The following is a 25,547-nucleotide window of genomic DNA, read 5'->3' on the forward strand; positions in this document are numbered from 1 at the left end:
ACATGATCTACTTACATATGCATGCACAACTCCCCGGCACTTCTTCTAGAATCTCCCCCTTTCAGCATCGGACACTCCATCATGAGTAAAAAGTCCCTCCTCTTTCAGCTATCTGCCGAGCTTTCCACATCTGGCAACTGCAACGAAACGAAAGTGTCTATTTATTACTATTTCCATGATAAACCCTAGTTACGAGAAGTGGCCTCTTTGTTTCCTACGGCTCTCGCTCATCTTGGCTCCGCCGGTACGCTCCGGCCGACAGACTGGGATCACCGGCCCGGATAGCCGCTGAAACAGGTTTATTTCCCGATTCTGTCACTTACTTCTTACCCTTGTCGTATTTGCTTCCCAGGCTGTCGGGTTTTTGTCTTGGGGGAACAGCGGTAAGAAGGATTCCTCCTTGTTGAGAGGGGACAAGATGAGACTACAAAGCAAGCGTCTGTCTCAATAAACGACAAGGCTACCGTGCAACTCATTGCTCTTTTGTAATATTTATCACCATTCAATCAAGAGACGTCCCCCGGGACCCCGGCGTTTAATCTAATCCACGTCGCTCTCACGGTCCGTATATACCGGCCAACTTCCCCCGTCCTTGTCTCTCGTCTTTGCTTCAGACAAGATAGAGATGACCTTATCTTGTCTTACATTATACTGGGCTCACTTCAGCCGGGCCGTTTAAATGCACCACCTCATTTGCTCATTATCCAAAAAGAAACGCCTTATCTTGGACCACGATCCTTGCCTCTTACTACTGCGCAGCTGTCGTACATTATTCCCCGAGCCTTATGCTTATCCCTCGGTCATGAAGATAGCATATGACTTTACGTGCCGCGTGCCTACTTGATTGCGTTATCCCGTATAAGTGAAGCCAAGGTTGACACTGTTTCCTGCTCTTCATTTCTGGTGCACTGTAACCTTGACCTCGCTTCGACTTGCCCTTCTTTACTTTAGTTTCGTTGCTATTTAACCCGTTATAAGAGACCTAGATCTCGAATATATTTAGGCTATCGGACACACAGTTCTGGCTATCTGACGCGCAGTTCTACCCATCAGCACACTAGCAACACAATGGACGAGTCAAACGCCCCTTCAACTCCAGACACTGAGTTCTCTCCTCCATGTAGTCCTCCACAAAAGATTCAGTATCTACGAGATACTCGTTCTGCAGCAAAGGAGAAGCTGTCACTGCTAACCTTGGAGGAAAAAGTGCGTCTCGACCTTGTGTGTGTCTACCAGCTAACGTCTATAGGTCTCACTTCTCACAGCAGCTGACTTTTGGAGAACAAAAGCCATTCCTGAGAAAGGCATTCCTTCTATCAAAACAACAGACGGACCCAATGGCGCACGCGGCGGTATTTTTGTCGGCGGTACAAAGGTAAGTCGTCTCTCAATACCATGAGCGTAACTAACATCGCAGGCCGCACTGTTCCCCTGCGGTATCTCCCTCGCAGCTACATGGAACAAAGACCTCTTGTACCAAGTCGGCCAGCATCTAGCGCAGGAAGTCCGCGCCCGATCAGCAGAGATGCTTCTGGCGCCAACGGTCTGCATGCATCGCCATCCCCTCGGCGGTCGAAACTTTGAGTCCTTCTCAGAAGATCCGTTGCTTACTGGAAAGTTGGCGGCGCAGTACATCAAGGGTCTTCAGGATAGAGGTGTCGCGGCGACCATCAAGCGTATGTTTTTCGATGTGAAGTTGAGGATGTGCTAACAGTTGACAGATTTCGTTGGGAACGAGCAAGAGACCAACAGACTCACGATAGACTCGCTCATTACTGAGCGACCTCTTCGTGAGATTTATCTCAAACCGTTCGAGATTGCTGTTCGGGAGGCTAATCCGTGGGCTGTAATGTCGTCGTACAACCTCATCAACGGCGTCCACGCAGATATGAACAAGCACACGCTCAAGGATATTCTTCGCGGAGAATGGGGATACGAGGGGTAAGAACCTGCAAATACTATCAAGAATCATCTAACATGCTGCAGAACCGTGGTTTCAGACTGGGGCGGCGTAAACTCAATAGTCGACTCCGTAGAAGCAGGCTGCGATATCGAATTCCCCTACTCCCCGAAATGGCGTCTCGACAAGCTCATCGTAGCCGTCAACGAAGGCCGCATGTCAATCGAGACTATCAACCAAGCAGCAGAAAACGTTCTCGCGCTGGTAGAGCGACTCAAGGGAGGCGACATGTCCCCCGAGCAGCCAGAGCGCGAAGATGACCGTGAAGAAACACGCCAACTAATCCGAGCAGCCGGTCACGAAGGACTCACACTTTTAAAGAATGACCACGGTATTCTTCCACTGTGTCCCAAGAGTACCAAAGTCGCTGTCATCGGACCCAACGCGAATCGTCACATTGCTGGTGGTGGTGGAAGCGCGAGTTTGAACCCGTACTACAACACCATTCCGCTAGACAGTATACGAAAAGCGTCGCAGCAAAAAGTATCGTTTGCTCAAGGTTGTCATATCCACAAATGGCTCCCTGTCGCGTCAGAGTACTGCACCGAAAAGTCAGGCAAGCCAGGTGTCCACATAGACTGGTTCGCAGGCGACAAATTCGAGGGCAGTCCCGTGGTGAAGCAGCGTCGAACAAACACAGATCTCTTCCTCTGGGACTCAGCACCTTTGAACCAGGTCGGGCCGGAGTGGTCTGCTGTGGCGACTACATATCTGACGCCCAAAACAACAGGGAAGCACACCATCAGCTTCATGAGTGTCGGTCCCGGAAGATTATTCGTTGACGGAAACAAGGTTCTCGATCTGTGGGACTGGACTGAAGAAGGCGAAGCCATGTTTGACGGGTCGATTGACTACCTCGTCGACGTCGACATGGAAGCCGACAAGGCCGTTGAGCTGCGCGTGGAGATGACCAACGAACTACGTCCTATATCCAAGCAGAAGCAGTTTGGCATCACGCACAAGTACGGTGGTTGTCGCATTGGGTTCAAGGAGCAAGACAGGGTGGATTACATTCAACAGGCCGTCGAGACAGCTCGCGATGCAGATGTCGCGGTTGTCATTGTTGGTGTGGATGCTGAGTGGGAATCCGAGGGCTATGATCGTCAGACGATGGATCTTCCAGCTGATGGAAACCAGGACAGACTTATCGAGGCTATTGTCAAGGCTAACCCGCGCACAGTCGTTGTCAACCAGTCTGGCAGTCCGGTGCATATGCCATGGGTTGATCGGGTACCTGTCATTCTCCAGGGCTGGTACCAGGGTCAAGAGGCAGGCAATGCTTTAGCCGATGTCTTGTTTGGCATTGAGAACCCCAGCGGGAAGCTCCCAGTAAGTAAAACGTCTAGAATTGGGAATAGTGGACTAACTGCAACAGAGTACGTTTCCCAAACGCATAGAGCATACTCCAGCATGGCACACCTGGCCCGGCGAAAACCACAAAGTTCTGTACGGTGAAGGCCTCTACATAGGATACAAACACTACGACCACGCCAAGATCGAGCCTCTTTTTCCTTTCGGCCATGGTCTCTCCTACACAACATTCGAGTACGGCCGGCCCGAAATCTCAACAAGAACCCTCACCCCGAATGAGGAGATCACGATAACCCTCGCCATCTCCAACACTGGATCACGCGCCGGTTCAGAAATCGTGCAGCTCTATGTACATGACGAAAAGAGTCGATTGCCAAGACCTGAGAAGGAGCTCGTGGCGTTTGAAAAGGTATACCTTGAAGCTGACGAGACGAGGCACATAAGCATCAAACTGGACAAGTATGCTGTTGGGTACTACGACGAGACTGTTCCAGGATGGATTGCCGAGGAGGGAGTTTTCCAGGTGTTGATTGGAGCGTCGAGTACAGATATCAGGTAAGCTTCGGTTGTCTCGATAAAGAACAAAGCTAATCGTGTAGACGATCGACGAGGTTCAGTGTGAAGGAGTCGTTTACTTGGGTTTTCTGAACTTTGCGACCGCCGCGCATGTTTAGCTTGGTAGAGAGATATTGTTAGATATCATCCATTCAAGCTTGGAATATTGTGTGCATTTTGCGATTGTATTGCTATTGCTTATGTGATCTGTACCCTGTTAAGTTTCCAACACCAGCCTACCAAACGAATGGGAATCATATAAGCATATCACGTAGGCGAGCCATTGTGTTCGTTCCATACAATGCCTTGAGATATACCTAGGCCAAGTGTCGCATTTCATTCTGGTTGATCTAGAGTACACGTTAGACCAGAACCACGCAGATAAGCGGTCAGACATACCTCATGTATAAACATTACACTGCCAACGTGCTCCCACTTGACCTTGCACGTCGGCGATTCTGCATCCAACGGTTCTCTCGTGCCTCGTCCGCCATTGATCGTCGCGACTTGATCTTATTCTTTCTGTTTTACTCGCTCAATCCCGCTCGTCGCCTGCCCGTTCATCCTTGCCCTCGGGGCTGTGACTCCTGCTTCGTCCTCGGTTTCGTCCACCGGCGCCTCTTCCACGACCAGGCTTACCAGGTGGGGGCCGCACGAAAGCAAAGTCCACCGAGATAGTCTGCTCGAGTAGCTTCTGGTTATTCGCGCCATCGATGGCAGCTCGGGCTTCTTCGAGTGTTGTGAATTCAATCAGGGCGTATCCCTTCACCTCTATCAGCAATTGTTCCTGTTCTGCTTCGCGCCCGACTTACCTTGACGTAGCCGCTTCTTCGGTCGAGGTTCAGGTGCATGTTCTTGATCTCGCCGTACTCTCCAAAGAGATCTTGTAGGGTCTCCTCGTCGGCTTCTTCGTGGACGTTTGTGACGATGATGATCCAGCCTTCGATGGAGCGGACGGCTGTGGCTTTGGTGTGTGTTTGCATGTCGGATTCGTTGCGCGCGGGGGGAGGGGGAGAGCCCGCCTCGACGTCGACGTCCATTTCCACATCGGCCATTGTGACTGTAGTATTTGGTAGCGTTATTGGGGGTTGTGAGTAGAGTTGATGCTTTGGTGATGGAAGCTACCTGGCAGAGTTCAATATGGAATTCATATCACGTGACGTGCATGGATGGCAGTTGGTCAATTGACGGCTTTCTATTGGAATATCAAGCATTCTGGTTGGAAGCTATGTTTCAGGAAGAAGCTACGTTTGGGAATTACATTTAGATGCAGCTTTACGTGGAATCAGTAGCGCGATGACCGTGGTATTGAACAAGGTTTGTTGCGATCCTGAGGCACCAGAATCGTAGATGTCATCCGTCGGCGTGAGTCACTCGCCGAATTTGCCCCCAGAAATCCTCTACGACAGCCCAACACCAAGCAGACCATTCGAGATATCACCGTAGACAAAAATTCACGTCGCGGCACAATGTGCGAACAAATGTTGTTGCATTTGACAACTGACACCGGACGCCGAGTAGGGTCGTAGCGCTTCTTTGCCATTTCCTTTTTTAATTCATAAGGGGGCTCAGCCTATCCATGCGACCCGACCCAATCCATCATCCCATTACTGAGTGAAGTCAACCATTGTTGTGGTCCGCAAGCCAACATTCCCGATTCCGCACATATTGTCGTTTTTAACCAATCGTTTAAGAGCCGGGGTTGGGGTTCATCTGTGTCGGCGTCGTCAGTTAACCGATCTTTCTGTCGGTTCTCAAATCTGCTCACCTTTCTCTTGCCACCAGTGAGGGTAACGTTGACGAATCGACGGGTGTACTTGAGGCGCTTGAGAGCACGGCCCTTGGGGACCTTGGACTTCTCTTGCTTCTCGACCTGTTGGACCGATGGTTAGTGATCGTTTTTCGTCGGGGTTTTCGGCTGGTGTTTATTCGAGTCGTCGTACCTTGGGAGTCTGAGACTTGACCTTGCCTGCGAGAATGTTAGCAATCTAAAGATAATAAAGCGATGACGCTTTGGACGAGGGTGGCATACCGGCACGGGCGAGAGATCCGTGAACTTTACCCATGGTGAATGATTTGCTTGGTGATGTGGATGGTGAGTCGACGGCTGCGCGGTAAGATTTGGGGGAATTTGGCAAATGGCGAAGTGTGTGGGCGGAAAGACTCACGTGAACTGATGCCCTCGGAATAACTGGGTCCGATTGGTTGCTTATGTAAGGTGGGTCATGACACTGGGGAGGAGTTTGTAGTTGACAGCGAGATGGACAGAAAGATGTCGCATAGAGATGGATATTCTATTTGAGAGTATTTACGATTTACTTTGCTGCTTTTGAATGATTGATCATTTGATTGAGATTGGGTGAGCTGGGTGAGCTGGGTGACGTCATTTATGAAACCGCGATGGATGGATGTCTTTGTGTTTTGAGGGTTGAACAGCTCAAGACATGGTAGAGCCTCATAATACTTTCTAACCCTGATTTCAATCGTGTCTGACTGTAATTCATCCTAAAGTGAGTGTTTGAAGCCGTTACATCGTCCATCCGGCCATGCAGGTACAAGATGTTCCCGTGGCTGGGCGTCTTACAAGCAGCTGCACTCTGATGAACCAGCTTTAGCCCAGAGGTTGGTGTTCTGTCATTGGATGATAACTCTGGTTTCTCAATTCACCTTCGTTTCGAATATGACACTAATTCATGAAGCGACGTTGAGAGAAGTGGTTTGATGCAACTACCATGTTTGTATGAGTGATGATTCATACTTTAACTTGGCAAGCAACCAACTCACAGAAACAGGTTATCAACAAGCTTAATTATCATCAATCTAGCATTTATTTACGACTTACGCTTATTCTATTGCTCCAGGTAATATCAGGTTTATTTGAGAGCTTGTTTGCGACATAATTAATGAGATACTTGATCTTTCCATGCCCAATGTAGGGTAAGTTTCGCGAGAGTCAAACAACCCTACCATCTTCTCCACTTCTACTCACTTCCACCAGCGACTCAATTGTGTATGAATTGAATTCATGGTCTTGATACCTATTTTCATCGTGGCCAGGATCTTAATGTCTTGCATCGTGTAGAGAGGGGTATTTGCTATATTTACATTCAGACCATGTGCTTGCAGGGTCTAGCCACGATGGACTTTTCACTGATGCGAAAATACGAGATCAGAATGAGACCACGGCGACAGGGACTGAAGTTGGAGACTGAACCCCGCATGTCTCAATGTATTTTTATCGCGGGCTTAAACATCAGAGCTGATGATGTTGAGTGAGATCTTTGGGTTAACTCTGTTGGTTTATGAGAGGCAGATATGAGTTTAATCACTTTGTCTTGAGACAGTAGATACTGTCAATCGGAAAGCAATACATCCCTGAGGCCATCAGATTCGCCTCAATCAGCCGTCCCGTGGTTATATCCGGTAGTTTTAGCTTCACCGTCTAAATCAAGCCCCAAAATGCACAGACCCATTGTCCCAGATTCCTCCATGGCACAAATCTTGCTTGCAGAAACAGCACGTACCATACGATACCCCTCACAGATAGTCACATCACTGCGCAGCGAGTAGTCTAGACTATACTTTGAGTTAGCCGGGCGAGTGGTTGGACATGTCATGAGATTCTCATTGCTTTAGTCTGTACTGTATTGTATTGAGTGATGAGCAAAAGGCTGGGATACCCGTAACAAAATCAGGGGAATAAGTGGCTTTCTTGTGCTTCAATACACTCCAATTAAGCCTCTTTACCAGATTTACAAGGTTTGCCTATCCAATGTCAACCTCCTCACTAGCTTAAATCATTGTTGCCGTCCAGCCTCCCATGTCGCACAAGGTTGCGGTTCAAGCGCATCCGTCAGCCACGCCGATATTGCTTTGTTTCTTTTTGTCTGCCGATCCACAGAGACAGACCTGGTCTATAGACCAACTAAGAGACCCAGACAACGACTAAACGAGCTTCATGCAGACCGAGAGTAAAAAGAGTATCGATGAGTTCGTATCCTTCCAAACTGAGACAAATATTGACGGTTGCCCGTCTATTCTATTCGCGTATCTTTGTACGGATGGGATGTTTTGTGCTATTTTTGGTCTCCCCGCTGTCACCCTGGAAGAGACAGTGTCTGGACGGATGCCCTGTTCGTGGATCACTCCCGCATCTGCCGGAGCGAGCCAATGGGTTCTCCCGATTGACGGATGACACCTCAAGCCACGCACGTCTTTTTTTGGGTGGTGCCCACCTCGACAGTTCGTATTCCTAGAGTCCACTTGAGACTGTACAGACACAGCTGAGTTTGCTGCAGTTGCAGAGTCTCTGTGCCGTGGAGGAGGTTGCAGAGACCAGTAGAAGCATACAACAGGTAATATCGAGTTACCATGTCTAACCAATCTCTATCAATTACATGCACAGACAACAGACAAATCGATAGACCAAAAACCCCAGCAAAAAGTGATGCCGCCATCCCGCAATCACGCATAACGGGCATGCTCGTAGCCCATGCTAGTCTATGGTAGCTAGTTCCAGCCATGATGATGGATGTGATTATCAACATCGTCCCGCAACTCAGCTGGTTTTGGGTTGGTCTGCTGCAGCTAGTTCAAGCCCAGAAAAATAGAAGCTACCCAATTGAGGATTCTCTATCGGCATCTTGCTTTGCTTTGCTTCCAAGCTTGCTTTGCTGTTGATGATTGCCTGACGCTTGGCAATCAGACACAGAAACAAAGCGATAGAAATTGTCTGGAATTTTCCATTTCCACTGATTCTACTTGTTACAATTATATTTCCCTCCCTCCCTTTCACACATCCTTCATCTTATCTCCCCCTCCTTCTCTTACACAGACAGGTACATCCATGCATGCTACTCGAGCCCAACGTTGAGTCAGGATACTACTACTACCATCCGATTACGCTTTGATTCCTCGTGTCACCATACTTTTCTTTATCTCTTCCACTTGTGCAACATAAGAAAAAAGAATTGTCAAGGGTTTCTTGGTTCGCTCGTCTAGTCTCATCACGAGATACTTGCATCTTTTTGCCCACCGCCTTTGTAACCACCTCATTACACCACAAACCGCAACCGTCTTTCAAGACACCGCTTTCGTTTTATTTTTCTTTCAATTTTATTGAGAGAAGGAAAAGAAGGGTTCAAGTGCAATTGGAATGAATAATTTCCAATTTCTTGTGCAATACCCGAGACATCATCAAACATCTACCGAACGCAGCAGCAGACCAACTTCATTCTGAGCGCATTCGGCCGTATCATCTCATTTCAGACGCAAACGCCCGAGCGACAGAAGAACTTATTCTCAGATTTATTACTTCTCCCGCTTACCTGCAGCGAACCCGTCACCCCACCGACCTGTGCTCAGCTCTGTCCGACACTGACACAACTTATATTCGCCTTTTTCTCGCTCTCCCGATCTTTTGTCTCACATCTCGCATGACCTAAAGCGCCTCAGCACAGTCGCCAGTCGACCCAGAAGCATTTACAATGTTGCAGTCTCCCCCGCCTCAAGGGCGCGCTCGCTCAAATAGCTTGCAGCAAATGTTGGATTTGGAGAAGAAGCTCAATGTAAGAAATACACCCTTTTAAAAAAACAAATCTGATCTGGCCATAGTTCCGTCGAACACATCAAGGCTCTGTGCCGCCATCTCAGGCATGCACTGATACATCCATTCCTCCAAGTCCCGCCCATACTCCCCGCCGATTCGAATTGGTGCCAAAGGAAAAGAAAGTCCCTCCGCCAGTCCGAAACTATTCCGCTGTACCTCCGCCGCTCTTTTCAGCTCATTCAGATCCTGTGCGGTCAGAGTCGCCAAACATGATTCCTCGAAAACCCGTTGGTAAAACAGCCTCGACAGAACATCTCAAGGAGTCGTCGACAGACAAACCCGCTCAAAAGACCGTGGCATTTGTGTTTCCCCCAGACATTGAGGAGAAGCGCGCTGTATGTCAATCGCCCACTTGGGAGGCGTACAATCGTCAAAAGAAGGAGAGGAAGGAAGAGAAGCGAAGAGAGATCGAAAAGAAGGAAGAAGAGAAGCGGAAAGAAAAGGAAAGAGACCAAACTATGAGCCAGGCCCTTGAAGAAGCCTGGAAGAATGCCCCCAAGCCCCGTGGAAGAAAGCTCAGCAAACCTCCTCCGCCTTCACCATCCGTGCTCGCCGCTCAAGGCCGCAGCGTCACCGAGCCAGTCCAGCCCACACAAAAGCGAAGATCGCGCTCGTCCAGTTTATTAGGGTTCTCGATTGGTAGAAACAACGATGATCCCGAAGAGCCGAAACGTAGCAGCCGATCCAGCTCTCTCTCGTCTATATTCCGCAAGTCCTTTGAGATCAAGCGGGCGTCGTTTGACGAGACTGGCCCTACTGGTTTCCTCGGGGGCGTCAAGCTTGAGAAGAAGAAGGAGGACTTCCACCAGAAAGTACTCCAGGACCAGGCCAAGGGGGACAATAAGGTCCACCCAGCTATGCGAAAGAGCTTTTTGGGACATGGATCATTTACACCCCTCAAAGTCAGCGCCCAAAAGGAGGCGGATGCACAGAAACGAGCATACCCGCCCATCTCTATCAACACATCCGGTATGGGACAGGCGGCGAAACCCCAAAAGTCGCCGGGGAGAAGGGGTTCTGTGAATATTTACCTGTGGAGCGCTCGCGCGAGACGGAATTCTGTCAGTAGTGACTGCGCGGTTACTGATACTGAAGACGAGGGCGACCAAAACAAGGTGCACACGCCTGATAGCGAGATTCTCTACCACAAGGCTCAGGGTCTCAATCGAAGAGGTGGTCTTTACGTCAAGAAGGACCAGAACGAAGCGGACAAGTCGTCTTCAGAAGGCAAGAATGCCGAGAAGCAAGCAACACCACGCACTTCAAACACAAGTCTGAAGCAAAGCCAGCAGCCTGTGACAAAGAACGATAACCCCAAGCAAGACACCATCACAGTCTCAAGACCACCGATAGCTTCTGCACAGCATCCACCTAGGAGATCATCCGCTGCATCCGGCCTCTCCATCCCTCCCACGCCACCCCGAAGAAGCTCAAAGAGACGAGGCTCTCTTACCTTGTTAACCCGCCTCAACCACTCCCAGCCTTCAGATGAACCATCTACCGCCAAGAGTGCACCCGTGGGTAAATCGTCAAAAGAGAAGCTGTTCAGGAATAACCCACCGAGCATCCGCTACGAGCAGACTCAGCCTGGTGCACGCCCCAAACCCATCACCGCAGACCCCGAACCTGTAACCACGAAATGGAACCTTAAGGAGGCTGCCAGGAGTGCGTTCGGTCGGGGACATTCTGCGCAGGGATCAGTTTCTTCGACTGCGTCAAAGTCTACCGTTGGACCTCCAGTGCCGCCAAAGAATAACGCGCATGGTTTGAGCACTGCCAACGCTGCACCTATTCGCACTCAGCACGTTCATCTCCCATCTAAACATCTCACCCCGCCATCGTCCTGCTCTCCAACAGGTCGCAGACCCATGACGAGCTCCTCCGAATCATCATACTCGGATGCCATTCTAACCGTGTCACCTTTGAGTACACCGCGCTCAACCCCGCCTCAATCCGAGATGGGCCACTCTCCTCGAATGGCATCTTCAAAGACCGCAAACCCTAACGCGTACTGGTCCTACGCAAACTCACCTCGACTTTCTCCCAACGAGTCCACAGACGCAGACGTTGATCCTATCCAAGAAGCAGCCAACAGAGTCATGGAAGCCTTTTCCAACGCCAACATTCGCAGCCGCAGACCAACCCCTCTCTCAAGCGATGAGCAAAGTTTTGCATCAACACCCACACACGCTCTCAAGCACAGCAGAGGCCATCTACGATCCCCCACGCAGGACTCCGACTCGACAACAGCGGTAAAAACACTCCGTCGCCAGTCCAACCTAGAGCACCACCAGTACCACGGCGAGCCGAGCGCAAAGATGTTTGTCGAGTGCTGCGCTTGCAGCCGCTACCACGACATGCCGAGCAAGCTCTACGAAGCCATGTCCAACCCCGACGGCGTGCTAAGCGCTGGGTCAACCGATTTTGCAGGCAGCGTTAGCATGACTGTAAAGTGTCCCTGGTGTAGACACGAGATGAGCACCAAGTGCTGTGCGGGATTCGCAGCCATGGTGTACATCAACGAGCGCTTCCATTAAATTTCTTTTTGTCTATCAGATAATTTGCACGACGCAAACTTTTTCTTTATGGGCGTAGTAGATAGCGGGAAGAAAGTGACAGGATACAGAGTCTTCTATACCATTGTATTTAGTAACATAACGAGTCCATGATAGATTACCTTTAACTTTCTCAACAATACGGACGTTTATTTTGGACCCTGGTTTGACGTCACATGCGCTAATTCCAAAACCTCGCGTCTCTCCACTGAGAGTGAAAAAAGTTTAGCAAGACTTGGCAATTGTTCTATCGCGAAACTAAAATTAACCTAGACGACCTTCCTGTACAAGGATAGTCTTAGGGGAATGATAGCGAATTAAATAGAAACGTGGTGGTGTGTGTGTTACATAGCACCTAGTTAAACCAACCGTCCATACCGTCTCTGTACAGAGTACGCTCGGTCATATTCAACGCCAAGAAATGGTCCGTGATGACAAGATATATTTCAACAGAAACAAGTCTTATGGTATCGCAAGAATAAACAGTGTCAAGTATAATGAATAACCTGTTGTTGATAGAGTGTAGACTTCGCAATTAATTGGACAATTATCCTTGATATCCTGCTTTTGGAGAGGTTGCGTACGCTGACGTCAGGCCAAGCAGGGATTCATCAACATGAGACTGCCAGGTTTTGAAGATAGAAATGCAAGAGAAAGCAAGAATCCCCAATGTCTACGTCAGGTATTCATGATCAAGAGGGGATATCATATGCCTTTTCTTTCGAGCTGTTGATCTCAATCTCATCTCATCCAACCAGCAGATCACCACAAACTAAACATCAAAACTAAACACCAACACCACATACACACATACAAACATCATCACAATGGGCGAAATCAAGAAAGGAACCATCAAGCACCGCAACAAAGAGGGAACCCTCGACGCCTCAGCCCTCCTCTGGCGAGCCCTCACTTCCGAAAAGCCAGACGTCATGTGGAAGTACATCACCAAAGACGCCGTCCTGTGCGAGCCCGACCGAAAGGTCTACTCGCCACGCAGCGAGCCCGCCCTCGACGAGTATCTAGAGGAGCAGTACGAGCCCTGGACCGCATACAAGATCCACGACGAGCCCGAGTTTGTCGAGATCGACCTCATGGCTTCGGCCCTCAACTACCGCGTCACCTGCTGGAAGCTGCAGAACGGCCAGATGAACGCGACTGAAGCGTGGTGCCATAGTGTGTTTAGGCAAGGCCCTGGAGGAGATTGGAAGTGCTGCCTTCACCACATGGCCAAGGTTTAGGACGATATAATTTGAAGTGCTTTGGGTGTTTGGGTATTGGCGAATTGGACTTTGGCGGATGTTCTTCTAGCCTTAATAAATGATGTTAACGTATAATTTCGTATGCTTCTCAACCCGCTCTTGTCGCAAGTTACTATAGTATGCTTGTCTCGACCTATGCGTGTCGTAACTCTGCGCTTGTATGCTAATACAATTTCCCAACCGTCAACTGTCCTTCTCAGGCCAGCATACAGCCTAAGCGAACCCGTCCTAGCAAACTCGCCAAGACTCAACTTCAGCCTCTGCTCCATAGTCCAGCAGATAAGGTAATGGTCCGAGTTTCTAATTGTCAATAGTTGCTCACCTTTCTCTGCATTTTCTATCAACAAGGGATTAGTAGTTACCCGCGGGAACGCCTCTCGAATGCATACGGCTGGGGAGAGTTTCGTGCCAAGCTTCGAAATGAGGAGTTCCCACAGGCTCTAAAACGAGGGGGAGGGGGCCTTTATTTCGTGCATCGTCAAGAGACAAATTGCCTTTTCTGTTTTCTGAATGTGGTCGCGTGCGTCTTTCCCACGGCTGATTATTGGCGATCAGTGGTGTGTTGTTGGTGATCAGTGCAGTCATCTCTAGCTTTGGTGGCTGTCGATCAAGGAAACGGCTGAAGAATTGCACCATTAAGCGACAGACACAACGTTGGACTTTTCATTCGGTCTCTTGTTTGGGACGTTTAGTTTTAGGTCATCTTCCTTTCGCTTGGCGTCCTGGGCGTTTTCGCCCCAAGCGATGTGCCTCATCGAGAACAAGAAACCATCGGGGAATCTGACCTGGACCTGGGTGTGTCTCGAAAAATCTTCTGCTTGGCGTTTTGTCTGTTGGTGTTGAGCCAGACCGGCCCCCTCAATAGTCCTTCTATCCGGTCGATGCATCTGTGGTCCGAGGTCATCAATGATCGTTGCATACAGTCCTTTCACATTGCAGTCTGCAGTCAGTTGCAGGATTTAAGTCAAGTCGTTGGCCATTTCCTATGACCACAAGAGAGTGACGTCGTTTCTCGCTTATTCTGAATGTCAATGAACTTGATTGCCCTGCAACTCCAGAAATAATCTCGCCTCATAACGCATGCGTGTCAATGTTGCGATATTCCTTCCCATCATTCTACCATTTTCGTTCATCTGCGAATGCACCGGTTTCCCGGCTTCGCAACCCTGTGGCCCGGCGACGGTGCGATAATGTCTCAAGCCAAGGTCTTGTCAAATGCTTCTTCGACTCAAGATACCCTTGGCGAAAACATCGGGTGAGGATATGTGCGCAGTGACATCTACCAACCCGTGCAGCAGAGTACCATCTCCCCAACCCTCCTCAATGTCTGCGCTCCGCTCCGTGGTCGGTTCGTCAGCGGAGGCACGTGTCCTCCTCTTCTCTCCTCCTGCTGTGAATGGCTCCGCCATGTCCACTCCGCTACTGATATCCCTGCATCATCCTCGTAACCACAAGACACCCGCTTGCTTGGCAATGGGACTCCTGTGGGGCCGCCCACCGTTCCGCCAGACCCAATGCTGGCGTTTCCGTTTTCGCTGCCGTTTCGTTGGAGTTGTCTCTGTATGGCTACCTGCAGATGCCTGTAGATGCCTCGTCGTTTTCTTGCAGCAATATTGTCACAGATAAACCATGGATGGTTGAATGAATTGGGTCGCACTCCAACATTTGGGATTCACTATTATGTAATTGATTGCATTCGAGGCCTTGGCTTCCATCGCCAAGCGAAGCAAAGATAGCGGCAGAATTGGATGGACCCAAATCTGTCACCCTGTAGTCGTCGGACTCTAGACAAAAGCCATAGGCGAAGATATAGACCAAAACATACGCGTACGGAATATAGATGCATGCCGTCGAGCCATATACATCTCTGCAGCATTTGTCAGATAAGGACCGAAAAGGCCCGAACAACCTCAACTAGTACCCGCCCAGTTATCGTGATACATACATCCAACGACATCTGCGGACCCCACAGGGATCGTCCTTGGAAAAAGGCTTGAGAGCGCCTCTCAAAGCTTGAGGTCTGATAATTCGAGGCCCAGACCGTGCTGCAATAGCAAGGGCTTGGCTGCGTTATTTGGCTGAAGCTGTGATCTTTCACCCCAGGATTTGTTGTGCAGTCGAGCTGGGGAAATCTGCGCTTATGTCAGGGCTCTGAAGCCAAGACATGTCCTTGAAATTATGGTACGATGAGTCCAGAAACCAACCTCGGATTGAGAGTTTTTCGGCCAAGTTCCATATCGCCAAGTCTTGGTTGGTAAATGATTTCGTGCTTGACATCTGCGGCTGATAGTGAAGCCAGGATGTGATTGTTGAATCACTGATAAACAACTCTGACTGGTTTATATCTGGGAGGCTCGGCTTACTGCTTCTGCGAATTTATATCCGGTATGGTGCTCCGATAATGTCAAGGCCTGATCATCGAAGCCCGAGCGTACCATCTGCCGTGTGTCATTAGTTTCTTCCGTGGTGTTTGAACTCCCCGGCCTATAATCAGTCCGTGCCTGAGTTGGACCCTGGCCGATACTCCGTTCCCGGGCCTCGTTTTGCTGGCTTTGACCGCCGTTCCCGTGACAGGCCGGTAACGAGACCGTGACAGGGAGGCCGAACATCACAATTTGTGTTGGCAATCTTTTAGTACAGAATGTTCATCATTGTTCGGCAAGATCACACTATTCAACGGCAACAACCAAACACCAAACCAAACCAAACAAAACATCAAACAATAGTGGCATCAATAGTGGCATACTCGATGCGGCGCAATTGAGCATGTTTGAGTACGGCACAGTCCTGGAACATGCAGCGAAAATTCTTCTCCGGAGGGCCTTGTTCACAAGTAAAGCCCCCACGCGTTGTCTCATCCGTAGCGACATACTGTGATTGCGGTCGCCGACACATCCGGGTTTATCCTGAGAAAAATATCTCCGCTACAGGTTCGCATTGGAGCCTCTTCCTGGAGACCGGGGCACCTCCGTGGGGAGATAGTCCCCGCTGTGTCCGCCCCGAGACAACATCCGGAGGGCGGATCCAATAGCAAGAGACAAAGACCCGTTGTTTTCCCCGTGAAAGCCTCACATGCGTCTGGGAAGCCCAGCTAGTGGCCTGTAAGACGACGGCATCTTGTAAGCGCCCCGTTTCTGTGAGGACAAAGTGCCGTTTAGAGTGGGCCGGGCGAATCCTGCTGCGTGTTGCTGCGGCATACGGCGCTTCCTGGAGTAGTTTGGTCAGCGTCCGCGTCCGGCGTCTCTTTTGATCTGCGGTTCTGTTTGGGGGAATGATCAGCATTGTTTTCGAATGAACGGCAGTGAACCACAACAGAGACGATCAGTATGTGCGCGAGTCGTTCAATGCATCTTTCGAGAGGTTGTGTAATGGTAATGTGAAGCGAGGGCCATAGACTGTATGATTCGCCATTTCTCGAGTGCGCAATGCGGCTAAAGGGGATAGCGCAGAGATTTGAAAAGCATTATCAATATAGTGGGCCATTGTGAGAAAAAAGCCGACGATTTAAGCTTATTGTCACGTTCAAGGAGATCCCAGATGATCTGGTGGAGGAGAGATTACGTACCAAGTACCTTCCATGCTTGGACGGCTTCTAGAAGCAGTGGAAGCGAGTCACGTGAGAGATAGCACGATAACACCTGCCGGATCAGCGTGGTGACATTTGCCACCAAACTTTGATGTCAGCCGTTACTGCACTAACTTCCCACGGACTCGGCTTGATGGTGGAGCCCTGTGAGACGGAAGGCGCTAACGGCCAGGTACATGCTTCCAGCTAAGGCTTCCTCCAAACTCTGGGCAAAGATAAGACTCTGTGACTAACAGCATCAAGTCTTGCCAAGCGTGGCAGTGCCTGCACCTCATGCTTGGCAGATACTCGCAACAACATTCGACGAGTGCCTAACGCGCCAAACCCTCAGCCAAACATATCTCGAGATCTGATCGCAACCCCAAGATCTCCCGGGCGGAGAGACCATGGAGACCGTGCTGTCTTTTGTCAGTCGGCATCGGTGTTTGACCTCCGTGTTATCGTCAAGACGGCTCTTCTGCGGTTCCTTTGGTGCGATTGGTTTTTTCAGTTTGCCTCGGAATCGTTTCATTGATGCCTACGCTAGATTATCGATTATCACTACGACATCGCAAATTCAACATGCAGGAAACAAGCCTCGTGCCATGGCATGGCAAGCAAACGGACGATACAGACCCAATGACGTGACAATTTGGAAATCAGAATTATGTATGCCCAGACATGCCAATCTTGCTAAGTCGTCTGTCGACAAGAAAATTACCGAAAAGGTACAGTCGAAATTATGGTGTGTCTTGGGTAGTATGGGGGGTGTGGTTCTCCTCCATACAGAGGTGGTATACAGTCCTATACAGTCTTGCTCGTCTAACGTCGGTTCATTTTATGGGCCAATGCGCAGAACAACTCGGTTGCAGAAACGCTCCACCATGGACAGCCTTGAGCCTCACGGCCTCACCAGTGACGCTGAGCAAGGCTTCAAGCAAGGCTTTGACCAAACCCCAAACCCCAGACGATATCTCATGACCGCTCATTGTCTTCCAAGGCTCGAGTTCGGGTTCGGTGGTTCTAAGCAAGCAATGACTCTGGTGAGCTATTGACCCTAGTCTCCCAAGAATACCAAGCCTCAGCCAAGCCTATACTGGCCATTCAGGAAACTCAATTGAGGCCGAGCCCGCCACGCCGCGTCACACTTGCTGCCCAGTCCCCAATGACGTGCGAACGACCCAGGCCCCCCGCCAAAGAACGACTCCCCAGCTCTCCCTCCAACACCGTTCTGTAATACGGTTTCCTCACCCCTTCAACAAAAATGGGACCGGTCCTCCACCGGGGTCGTCGCACGGCCAAGCCCGGTGCTTGTTAGTGCTTGGATGGAATTTGGGGTGATTTCTCAACAACAACAACCAAGGTTTCGCCTCATAGCCAAGACCCTCGCTCTCAGTTCAGACCCCGCCTTAAGGAAGCAGAGAAGGAAAATATGGAAACGTCTTGGCGATGTGGAGTTTACTGGAGTATCAGCGATGGTCCTCACCCCCGATGGTGACTCGAGCCAAGACTCTGAGAACACGAGATAAGCATTGCGCCGGTCTCGAGATTGAGATGGACTTCTATAAGACTTCCCCATCTCCCCGCATGATATTCTTATTTTTGAGTCCTCCCCAAAGATCTTTCTCTTGATCTTCACCCTACGCCAGACGAAAGGCTTTTTTGTAATACATCTACAGAAAACCCCAGACATAGGCGTATGGACCCAACCATCTAGTTCAACTCCGACCCGATCTCCCTTTTAACGAAAAACACCTTCAAGCTGGCGCCCACTGGCTTCGATATTCATCATGGCTAAGCAGGACGATGCTGTGGACAACCATGTCTCGGGCCAGAGCAACGAGCCCATGAGCCGCCCAGCTCACGCCTTGACTTTTGATCAAGTCGTCGAGGAGCTTCAGACAGATGCCATGCACGGTCTCACCAGTGCTGAAGCCAAATCACGACATGAAAAGTTCGGCAACAACGATCTTGGCGACGCCGACGGTGTTCAGCCTCTCAAGATTATTCTCGCACAGGTTGCCAACGCCATGACACTGGTAAGTTTATCCCTACGTCAAAACTGCATCGGCCCCCACAAAGCCTGGTTAAGCATATCCCAATGGCTGAACCATATTTCTTACCCGCCCGTACACCACCACACAAATTACCGGATTGGGCAGCCCAAAGTTCCCATGATTAACCACCCCTGCACTACAATGTACTGACGTCTGCCAAGGTGCTTATTCTCGCCATGGCCGTTTCTTTCGGTATCAAGTCATGGATTGAGGGTGGTGTCGTCGCCTTCATCATTGGTCTCAATGTTACTGTCGGTTTCTTCCAGGAATACTCTGCCGAGAAGACTATGGATTCGCTGCGAAACATGTCTTCTCCCACTGCTAGCGTCGTCCGTGATGGAGACGCCAAGGTTATCCCCTCTGTTGAGGTCGTTCCCGGTGATCTTGTGGAAATCAAGACTGGCGACACGATCCCTGCTGATGTCCGGTGAGTAAAAATGTTCGGGGGTTGAATATCATTTACTAATACATACATGCAGACTGATTGAGGCTGTCAACTTTGAGACTGATGAGGCTATGCTTACTGGTGAGTCTCTTCCCGTTCGAAAGAACGAGGATGAGGTTTTCGACGACAACTGTGGACCTGGTGACCGTATCAACGTCGCCTACAGCTCCTCTACTGTTACCAAGGGTCGTGCCAAGGGTATTGTCTTTGCTACTGCTACATCCACCGAGATTGGTGCTATCGCTGCTGCTCTCCGAAAGAAGGACAGCAAGGTCCGTCCCGTGAAGCGTAAGCCTGATGGTTCTGCCAAGCCTCACCGATACCTTGAAGCCTACACTCTTACTCTTACCGATGCTGTTGGTCGTTTCCTCGGTGTCAATGTCGGCACACCTCTCCAGAAGAAGCTGTCCCGACTGGCAATCTACCTCTTTGGTACTGCTGTCATCTGTGCTATTATCGTCCTTGCTGCCAACGAGTTCAATGCCTCCCAACAGGTTATTATCTACGCCGTCGCCACTGGTCTGTCTATGATTCCCGCCAGTCTGGTCGTCGTCTTGACCATCACCATGGCTGCCGGTACCAAGCGTATGGTTGAGCGTAACGTTATTGTTCGAAACCTCAAGGCCCTCGAGGCTCTTGGCGCTGTTACCGATATTTGCTCCGACAAGACTGGTACTCTTACCCAGGGTAAGATGGTTGCCCGTGGTGCCTGGACTCCTGGAAAGGGAACCTACCTTATCGAGAACGCTACCGAGGCCAACAACCCTACCATTGGTGAACTCCGCTGGTCTCGCAAGCAGCCCCATGAGCTTCCCCTCAAGACTGGTGGTGATGAGTGCGGTGTCGTTTCTACCACCGACGAGCTTCTCTCCCAGAGCAAGTACTCCTTGACCAAGTTCCTCGAAGTTGCTTCTCTCGCCAACCTTGCCACTGTCAACGAAAAGGCTGGCGAGTGGCACGCCCGTGGTGACCCTACCGAGATTGCCATCCAGGTCTTTGCTTCTCGTTTCGATTGGAACCGCCTCAAGCTCACCAGCCACGACGCCTCCAACCAGTACAGCGAGATTGCCGAGCTTCCTTTCGACTCTGATGTCAAGCGCATGTCTGTCATTATGAAGGACAACCGATCCAGCCAGCTCTTTGCCTACACCAAGGGTGCTGTCGAGCGTGTCATTGGTGCCTGTGCTACTTACTGCCCCGAGGATAGCGAGGAGCAGGTCCCCATCACCGATGAGTTCCGTGAGGAGATTCTCCGCAACATGGAGTCTTTTGCTGGTATGGGTCTCCGTGTCCTTGCTCTTGCTTCCAAGCCCTACAACGTCGACATGAAGAAGGGTGACGAGATTGACCGTACCACTGTTGAGTGTGATCTCGTATTCCGTGGTCTCGTTGGTCTTTACGATCCTCCCCGTCTCGAGTCTGCCCCTGCTGTCCGCGCCTGTCACCAGGCTGGTATCTCTGTCCACATGCTTACTGGTGACCACCCCGAGACCGCCAAGGCTATTGCTATTGAGGTCGGTATCCTGCCCACTCGCATGGACATGGTTGCCGAGGACACTGTCAACAACATGGTTATGACTGCTACCACTTTCGATGGTCTTACCGACGATGAAGTCGACCAGCTTCCTTTCCTCCCTCTTGTCATTGCCCGATGTGCTCCTCAAACCAAGGTCCGCATGATTGAAGCCCTCCACCGACGTGATAAGTTCTGTGCCATGGTATGTTTTTTCCCTCTTGCTATCCGATCACGACTAACGTAAATAGACTGGTGATGGTGTCAACGATTCTCCCTCGCTCCGCCGTGCCGATGTTGGTATTGCCATGGGTCAAGCTGGTTCCGATGTCGCCAAGGACGCCTCCGATATTGTTCTCAGTGATGACAACTTTGCTTCCATTGTCGCTGCCATTGAAGAAGGTCGCCGTATCTTTGACAACATCCAGAAGTTCATTCTCCACGTCCTCGCCACCAACGTCGCCCAGGCTATCGTCTTGCTTGTCGGTCTCGTCTTCAAGGACCGAACCGGTCTCTCCGTCTTCCCCATTGCTCCTGTCCAGATCATGTGGATTATCATGGCCACCTCTGGTCTTCCCGACATGGGTCTTGGTTTTGAGCGTGCCGTCGCTGGTATTATGGAGCGACCTCCCATCTCTCTCAAGACTGGTGTTTTCTCCCTGGAGTTTATCATTGACATGACCGTCTATGGTGTCTGGATCGCTGCTCTTTGCCTCAGCACTTTCGTTCTCCGCATGTTTGCCTTTGGCGATGGTGATCTCGGTGAGGACTGCAACGACAAATACAGCGACAGCTGTGAGACCGTCTTCAAGGCCCGCGCTACCACTTTCGCCTGTCTTACCTGGTTCTCTCTCTTCCTTGCCTGGGAGATGATTGACAAGCGACGATCCTTCTTCCGCATGCAGCCTGGCTCCAAGCTCTACCTCACCCAGTGGATGCACGACATCTGGCGCAACCAGTTTTTGTTCTGGGCCATTATCCTCGGTGTTGTCACCCTCTTCCCTATCCAGTACATCCCCGTCATCAGCGACACTGTCTTTAAGCACAAGGGTATCACCTGGGAGTGGGCCATTGTCTTTATCGCTGCCGCTTTGTTCTTTGGTGGTATTGAGGCATGGAAGTTTGCCAAGCGTGTCTACTTCCGTCACCAGGCCGCCAAGTCCCAAGGCACCGACTGGAAGGATATGGATCTCGAGCAGCGCACCTTCGGCGAGTACCTCACTCCCGACTCCAGCGAGGCCAGCGTTCGCCACGACTCTGAAAAGGTCAACGCTGGTGCTGCGCGCCAGAACTCCAACAACGAGAAGAAGGCTTGAATGAATGATGAAAGCTACACTATGCTATCTAGATGAAAGGGAAACGCAGCTCAACGGCCGCATGACACACTCGCTGAAACGCGAGGTGCAACGGGACTAGTTGAAGGGTTCCAATAAAAGGTGGAAGAGAAGGAGAAATAAACTTGGGCTCACTGGAATGTGAGTTCTCTACCAGAGGAGGACCCAAAACGCCCGCACGTTGGCCGTTAATGAAGGAGGAGGATATACCTATTTTATCTACTAGCATAAGAGAGTAGTTCTTAATAATGAAGTTAAATTAAACAAAGTTTACTGTGATGTGTATGTCTTTGGGGGTTTGGATGGTGATGGAACGTGAATCACTGTAAAAATAATTGTAATTATGTGGTCTAAATTTCTTGTGAATGTCTTACAACGTGGACTTTATTTAAGTAGTTCCTGACAAGTCACATTCACGTCTGTGCAACCAAAGTCCCGTAGGACCTACACCAGCATGGGTTACACAAGCTAGGGCTTACTTCAACTATATCCTGACAACATCACTCAATTGCTTACTCTTCACACTCTCATCCATCAAAATGACAGACTCGACAGCCAAACCAAAGAACGAAATGAAGGTTCTTTCCCTAGGCCTTCCCCGCACAGGCTCTGCCTCAATGGCAGAAGCCCTGACCAGACTCGGCTACAAAAACGTCTACCACGCCATCCAAGCCATCGACAGCCCGGAAGACTGGAAAATTCTAGAGAGAGCCTGCGACGCTTCGTTCCCCAACTTGCCCTCTTATACGGGTAAACCGTTCACCCGCGAGGAATGGGATGAGCTCTGGGGTCACTGCGAAGGCACCACAGATGTAGCATCTATTTTCGCACCGCAGCTCATAAAGGCCTACCCTGACGCAAAAGTCATCCTCGCCATCCGTGACTTTGAGCCATGGTTCAAAAGCGTCGACCAGAGCGTTTTTTACCACCTCTGGAATCCAATCGCCCATTTCAGCGTCAACGTCATCGAACCCCTCGTCGGATCCGTAGCAGGCCGCTCAGCACGAAAGCAATTACTGGGTTTATTCCAAGCGCAAACCGTCGACGAAGCACGCGCCAACGCAAGAGAGACGTGGGAGAGACATCACCGGGTTATTAGAGAGATGGTGCCTGAGGGACAGTTGTTGGAGTATCGCATGGGACAGGGTTGGGGGCCTGTGTGTGAGTTTTTGGACAAGCCGGTGCCGGAGGAGGAGTTTCCTTGGGTTAATGAGGCGGCGGAGTTGAAGAGGGTTATTAAGGAGAAGATTAAGAGGAATATTGCGGAGGCTGTTGGGGTGGTTTTGCCGTGGGTTGGGGCGATGGCTGTTGTGGGAGCAGGGGTTTGGATGATGGCTAGGTGAGGATGTTGATCATTTCATCCGCAGATGTGTCGTTGGAATTGTGCTGGTTGACGGTACAGTTAAGCGCCCACAACCAAAGCATCCAACCAAGGTTTCAATCTTACGTAGTATAAAACAGACTACTTTTAGCTCAACGTATAAACAGAATTAGACTACAATTTACGCCGAAATATCCCCAGTGGCAACAATCTACAGCATCCCCATCGGCCAGTCTTATCGTCTTGGCATACCACTCGATGATGTCTTGCAAACCAGGGTACATGTTTAATCACGCAAACCTTGGTTTTATTTCTATCGTTCCATTTCCAGGAACCGACTACTGTGCCAAGACCACTAATTTAGGCTTTAAAATATGCTTATCGCAAGTTGGCGATCTTTCGACGTCATGGTCTGGGTTTCATGACGCATTTCCTCCGAGGGTATGATGGCGAGATGGAGTTAGAATTAGAGAGAATGATGCAAGTGGTCTGTGAGTGGTGGTTTGGAAGAGTATATAAGGGCAGGTCTATATCCTTTGGACACTGAGATTACACTCGTATCATACTCATAACTTTAAACACATCAAAATGGCATCTATTATGGAAAAGATCAAGGAGACTGTTGTTCCCTCTAACAATGAGGGCTACAACACCAACCCTAGCTCTCACGATCATGAGCCCCCCAGCTACAGCGAGTCCTCCCACTCCAACAACAATAACTCTGGCATCTACAACTCTGTGACAGAGAACAACGCCCAGCGAGAATTCAGTTCAAACAACTCTGCGCCTCTCGATACCAGCACTCAGAACGAGGGTGTCCGAACGGGTGATCGAATCAACTCGTTGGTAGAAAACGTCCCAGGAGTGTCCTCTTCCTCTACCCAAAACAAGTCTACATTGTGAGTAACACCGTTCTCTTACTTTTTGTGTACCTTGTCACTAATGCTCAGTAGCGATACACCTTCATACCAAAACAACACGCATCACGATACTTCCTCCGACACCCCCATTGACGCAGCTCGTGCGCCTCCTTCTGTTTTTAAGGAGCATCTCGGTGAACCTACAATTGAGCACGACTACCCCCATGAAAGTTCGACAAAGAGACATGCTTCTGTCAGTCACCAGGAGGAGCACTATAACCTTAACTAGAAGGGTGTGGTATATATATGGTGTTGCATAATTGGAGATAGTGATTAGAGTAGCGAATGAGCATTTATTATACTCTTAGTCAATTTGATAGACTGGATACGTGAGATGTATTATTATGCTGTACTCTATTAAGCTCTCCAATCCGTACCCAAAGACACGTTCCGGCCGTCCCGTCCCGTCCCAGCTCCACCAACCGGGCGCTATTCCTAGTAGGGTACTTCCGCACCGGGTCAGCGCCGGACACTCCGCCAACTTAATTTTGAGACCTGATGCAGGAACCGAAATACAATTCTGATGCGGCTTAGACTAGCCTGGACTCTAGTTCTAGATGCTTTGTTCCGACGAGGCGTCAGATGAGATGATCAAGTGACCCGGATGCCAACCGGCCGTTGGATGGAGCTCTGTTGAGCCGGGTGGGTACTGGATGAAGTTGGTATGATCTGAGGATATTTTCCTCTCAACTGGAGACAATGCTAGTGGTTCAATTAACACCAGCTTGGCATCTAACCCTGAGCAATTACCATCACAAAGAGACCAGACGCAAATTCAATCTCCATGACCATTCAACCTTACAGCATCTCGTCTCTCAACTTTCAACTCCTCATGGCTGTAGTACCGGCCTATTTCTCCCCGATGGATCCCACTCCACCAAACCCCCTACTCTAACTGGCGCGGTTAAATGCATCTGGCTAAATCGAACCTCTCCCAAATAAACTGTCAAGCGCTCCCGTCATGACAAGCTATCCTATTCTAGGCCAGCCTCTAGCTTGTCTGTTGATTGGTGAGGCTAAAAGTGAAGCTGAGACTGTCATCGTAGTCGCACCCCCACGGCATGATAGCAATTGGACATGATGGATGAAAAAATTGAGAATGGCCATGTGATGGTGTCTGGGTATATGAACTGTGCTTGTC

General features: G+C 50.0%; 9 protein-coding genes across 9 annotated transcripts, besides 1 other annotated feature; 6 read left to right on the plus strand and 3 right to left on the minus strand.

Annotated features, from left to right (window-relative positions):
- Window positions 1-1,068: 1,068 nt before the first annotated feature.
- FPSE_03969 (uncharacterized protein) lies at window positions 1,069-3,830 on the plus strand (the record flags this gene model as incomplete). The annotated part of the gene is made up of 6 exons (XM_009257087.1): window positions 1,069-1,206; window positions 1,250-1,375; window positions 1,418-1,676; window positions 1,722-1,941; window positions 1,987-3,289; window positions 3,336-3,830. 6 exons carry the CDS (start codon window positions 1,069-1,071, stop codon window positions 3,828-3,830), a joined length of 2,541 nt encoding a protein of 846 aa, XP_009255362.1.
- Window positions 3,831-4,361: 531 nt separating this feature from the next.
- FPSE_03968 (uncharacterized protein) lies at window positions 4,362-4,881 on the minus strand (the record flags this gene model as incomplete). Its single annotated transcript, XM_009257086.1, has 2 exons — window positions 4,362-4,589; window positions 4,639-4,881. 2 exons carry the CDS (start codon window positions 4,879-4,881, stop codon window positions 4,362-4,364), a joined length of 471 nt encoding a protein of 156 aa, XP_009255361.1.
- Window positions 4,882-5,515: 634 nt separating this feature from the next.
- Window positions 5,516-5,892, minus strand: FPSE_03967 (uncharacterized protein; the record flags this gene model as incomplete). The annotated part of the gene is made up of 4 exons (XM_009257085.1): window positions 5,516-5,539; window positions 5,595-5,699; window positions 5,770-5,795; window positions 5,859-5,892. 4 exons carry the CDS (start codon window positions 5,890-5,892, stop codon window positions 5,516-5,518), a joined length of 189 nt encoding a protein of 62 aa, XP_009255360.1.
- Window positions 5,893-9,312: 3,420 nt separating this feature from the next.
- On the plus strand, window positions 9,313-11,971 carry FPSE_03966 (uncharacterized protein; the record flags this gene model as incomplete). Its single annotated transcript, XM_009257084.1, has 2 exons — window positions 9,313-9,393; window positions 9,440-11,971. 2 exons carry the CDS (start codon window positions 9,313-9,315, stop codon window positions 11,969-11,971), a joined length of 2,613 nt encoding a protein of 870 aa, XP_009255359.1.
- Window positions 9,807-9,885: a repeat region.
- An 845-nt stretch (window positions 11,972-12,816) lies between the features above and the next one.
- Window positions 12,817-13,230, plus strand: FPSE_03965 (uncharacterized protein; the record flags this gene model as incomplete). Its single annotated transcript, XM_009257083.1, has 1 exon — window positions 12,817-13,230. The coding sequence occupies one exon, from the start codon at window positions 12,817-12,819 to the stop codon at window positions 13,228-13,230; it is 414 nt and encodes a 137-aa protein (XP_009255358.1).
- A 656-nt stretch (window positions 13,231-13,886) lies between these two features.
- On the minus strand, window positions 13,887-14,660 carry FPSE_03964 (uncharacterized protein; the record flags this gene model as incomplete). Its single annotated transcript, XM_009257082.1, has 2 exons — window positions 13,887-14,176; window positions 14,489-14,660. The coding sequence occupies 2 exons, from the start codon at window positions 14,658-14,660 to the stop codon at window positions 13,887-13,889; spliced, it is 462 nt and encodes a 153-aa protein (XP_009255357.1).
- A 3,946-nt stretch (window positions 14,661-18,606) lies between these two features.
- FPSE_03963 (uncharacterized protein) lies at window positions 18,607-22,147 on the plus strand (the record flags this gene model as incomplete). The annotated part of the gene is made up of 4 exons (XM_009257081.1): window positions 18,607-18,855; window positions 19,035-19,300; window positions 19,353-21,036; window positions 21,083-22,147. The coding sequence occupies 4 exons, from the start codon at window positions 18,607-18,609 to the stop codon at window positions 22,145-22,147; spliced, it is 3,264 nt and encodes a 1,087-aa protein (XP_009255356.1).
- A 557-nt stretch (window positions 22,148-22,704) lies between these two features.
- On the plus strand, window positions 22,705-23,508 carry FPSE_03962 (uncharacterized protein; the record flags this gene model as incomplete). Its single annotated transcript, XM_009257080.1, has 1 exon — window positions 22,705-23,508. One exon carries the CDS (start codon window positions 22,705-22,707, stop codon window positions 23,506-23,508), a length of 804 nt encoding a protein of 267 aa, XP_009255355.1.
- Window positions 23,509-24,074: 566 nt separating this feature from the next.
- On the plus strand, window positions 24,075-24,635 carry FPSE_03961 (uncharacterized protein; the record flags this gene model as incomplete). The annotated part of the gene is made up of 2 exons (XM_009257079.1): window positions 24,075-24,385; window positions 24,440-24,635. The coding sequence occupies 2 exons, from the start codon at window positions 24,075-24,077 to the stop codon at window positions 24,633-24,635; spliced, it is 507 nt and encodes a 168-aa protein (XP_009255354.1).
- Between the last annotated feature and the right edge of the window lie 912 nt (window positions 24,636-25,547).

This window comes from Fusarium pseudograminearum, chromosome 3 (assembly GCF_000303195.2).
Source record: "Fusarium pseudograminearum CS3096 chromosome 3, whole genome shotgun sequence".
Taxonomy (NCBI): domain Eukaryota; kingdom Fungi; phylum Ascomycota; class Sordariomycetes; order Hypocreales; family Nectriaceae; genus Fusarium; species Fusarium pseudograminearum.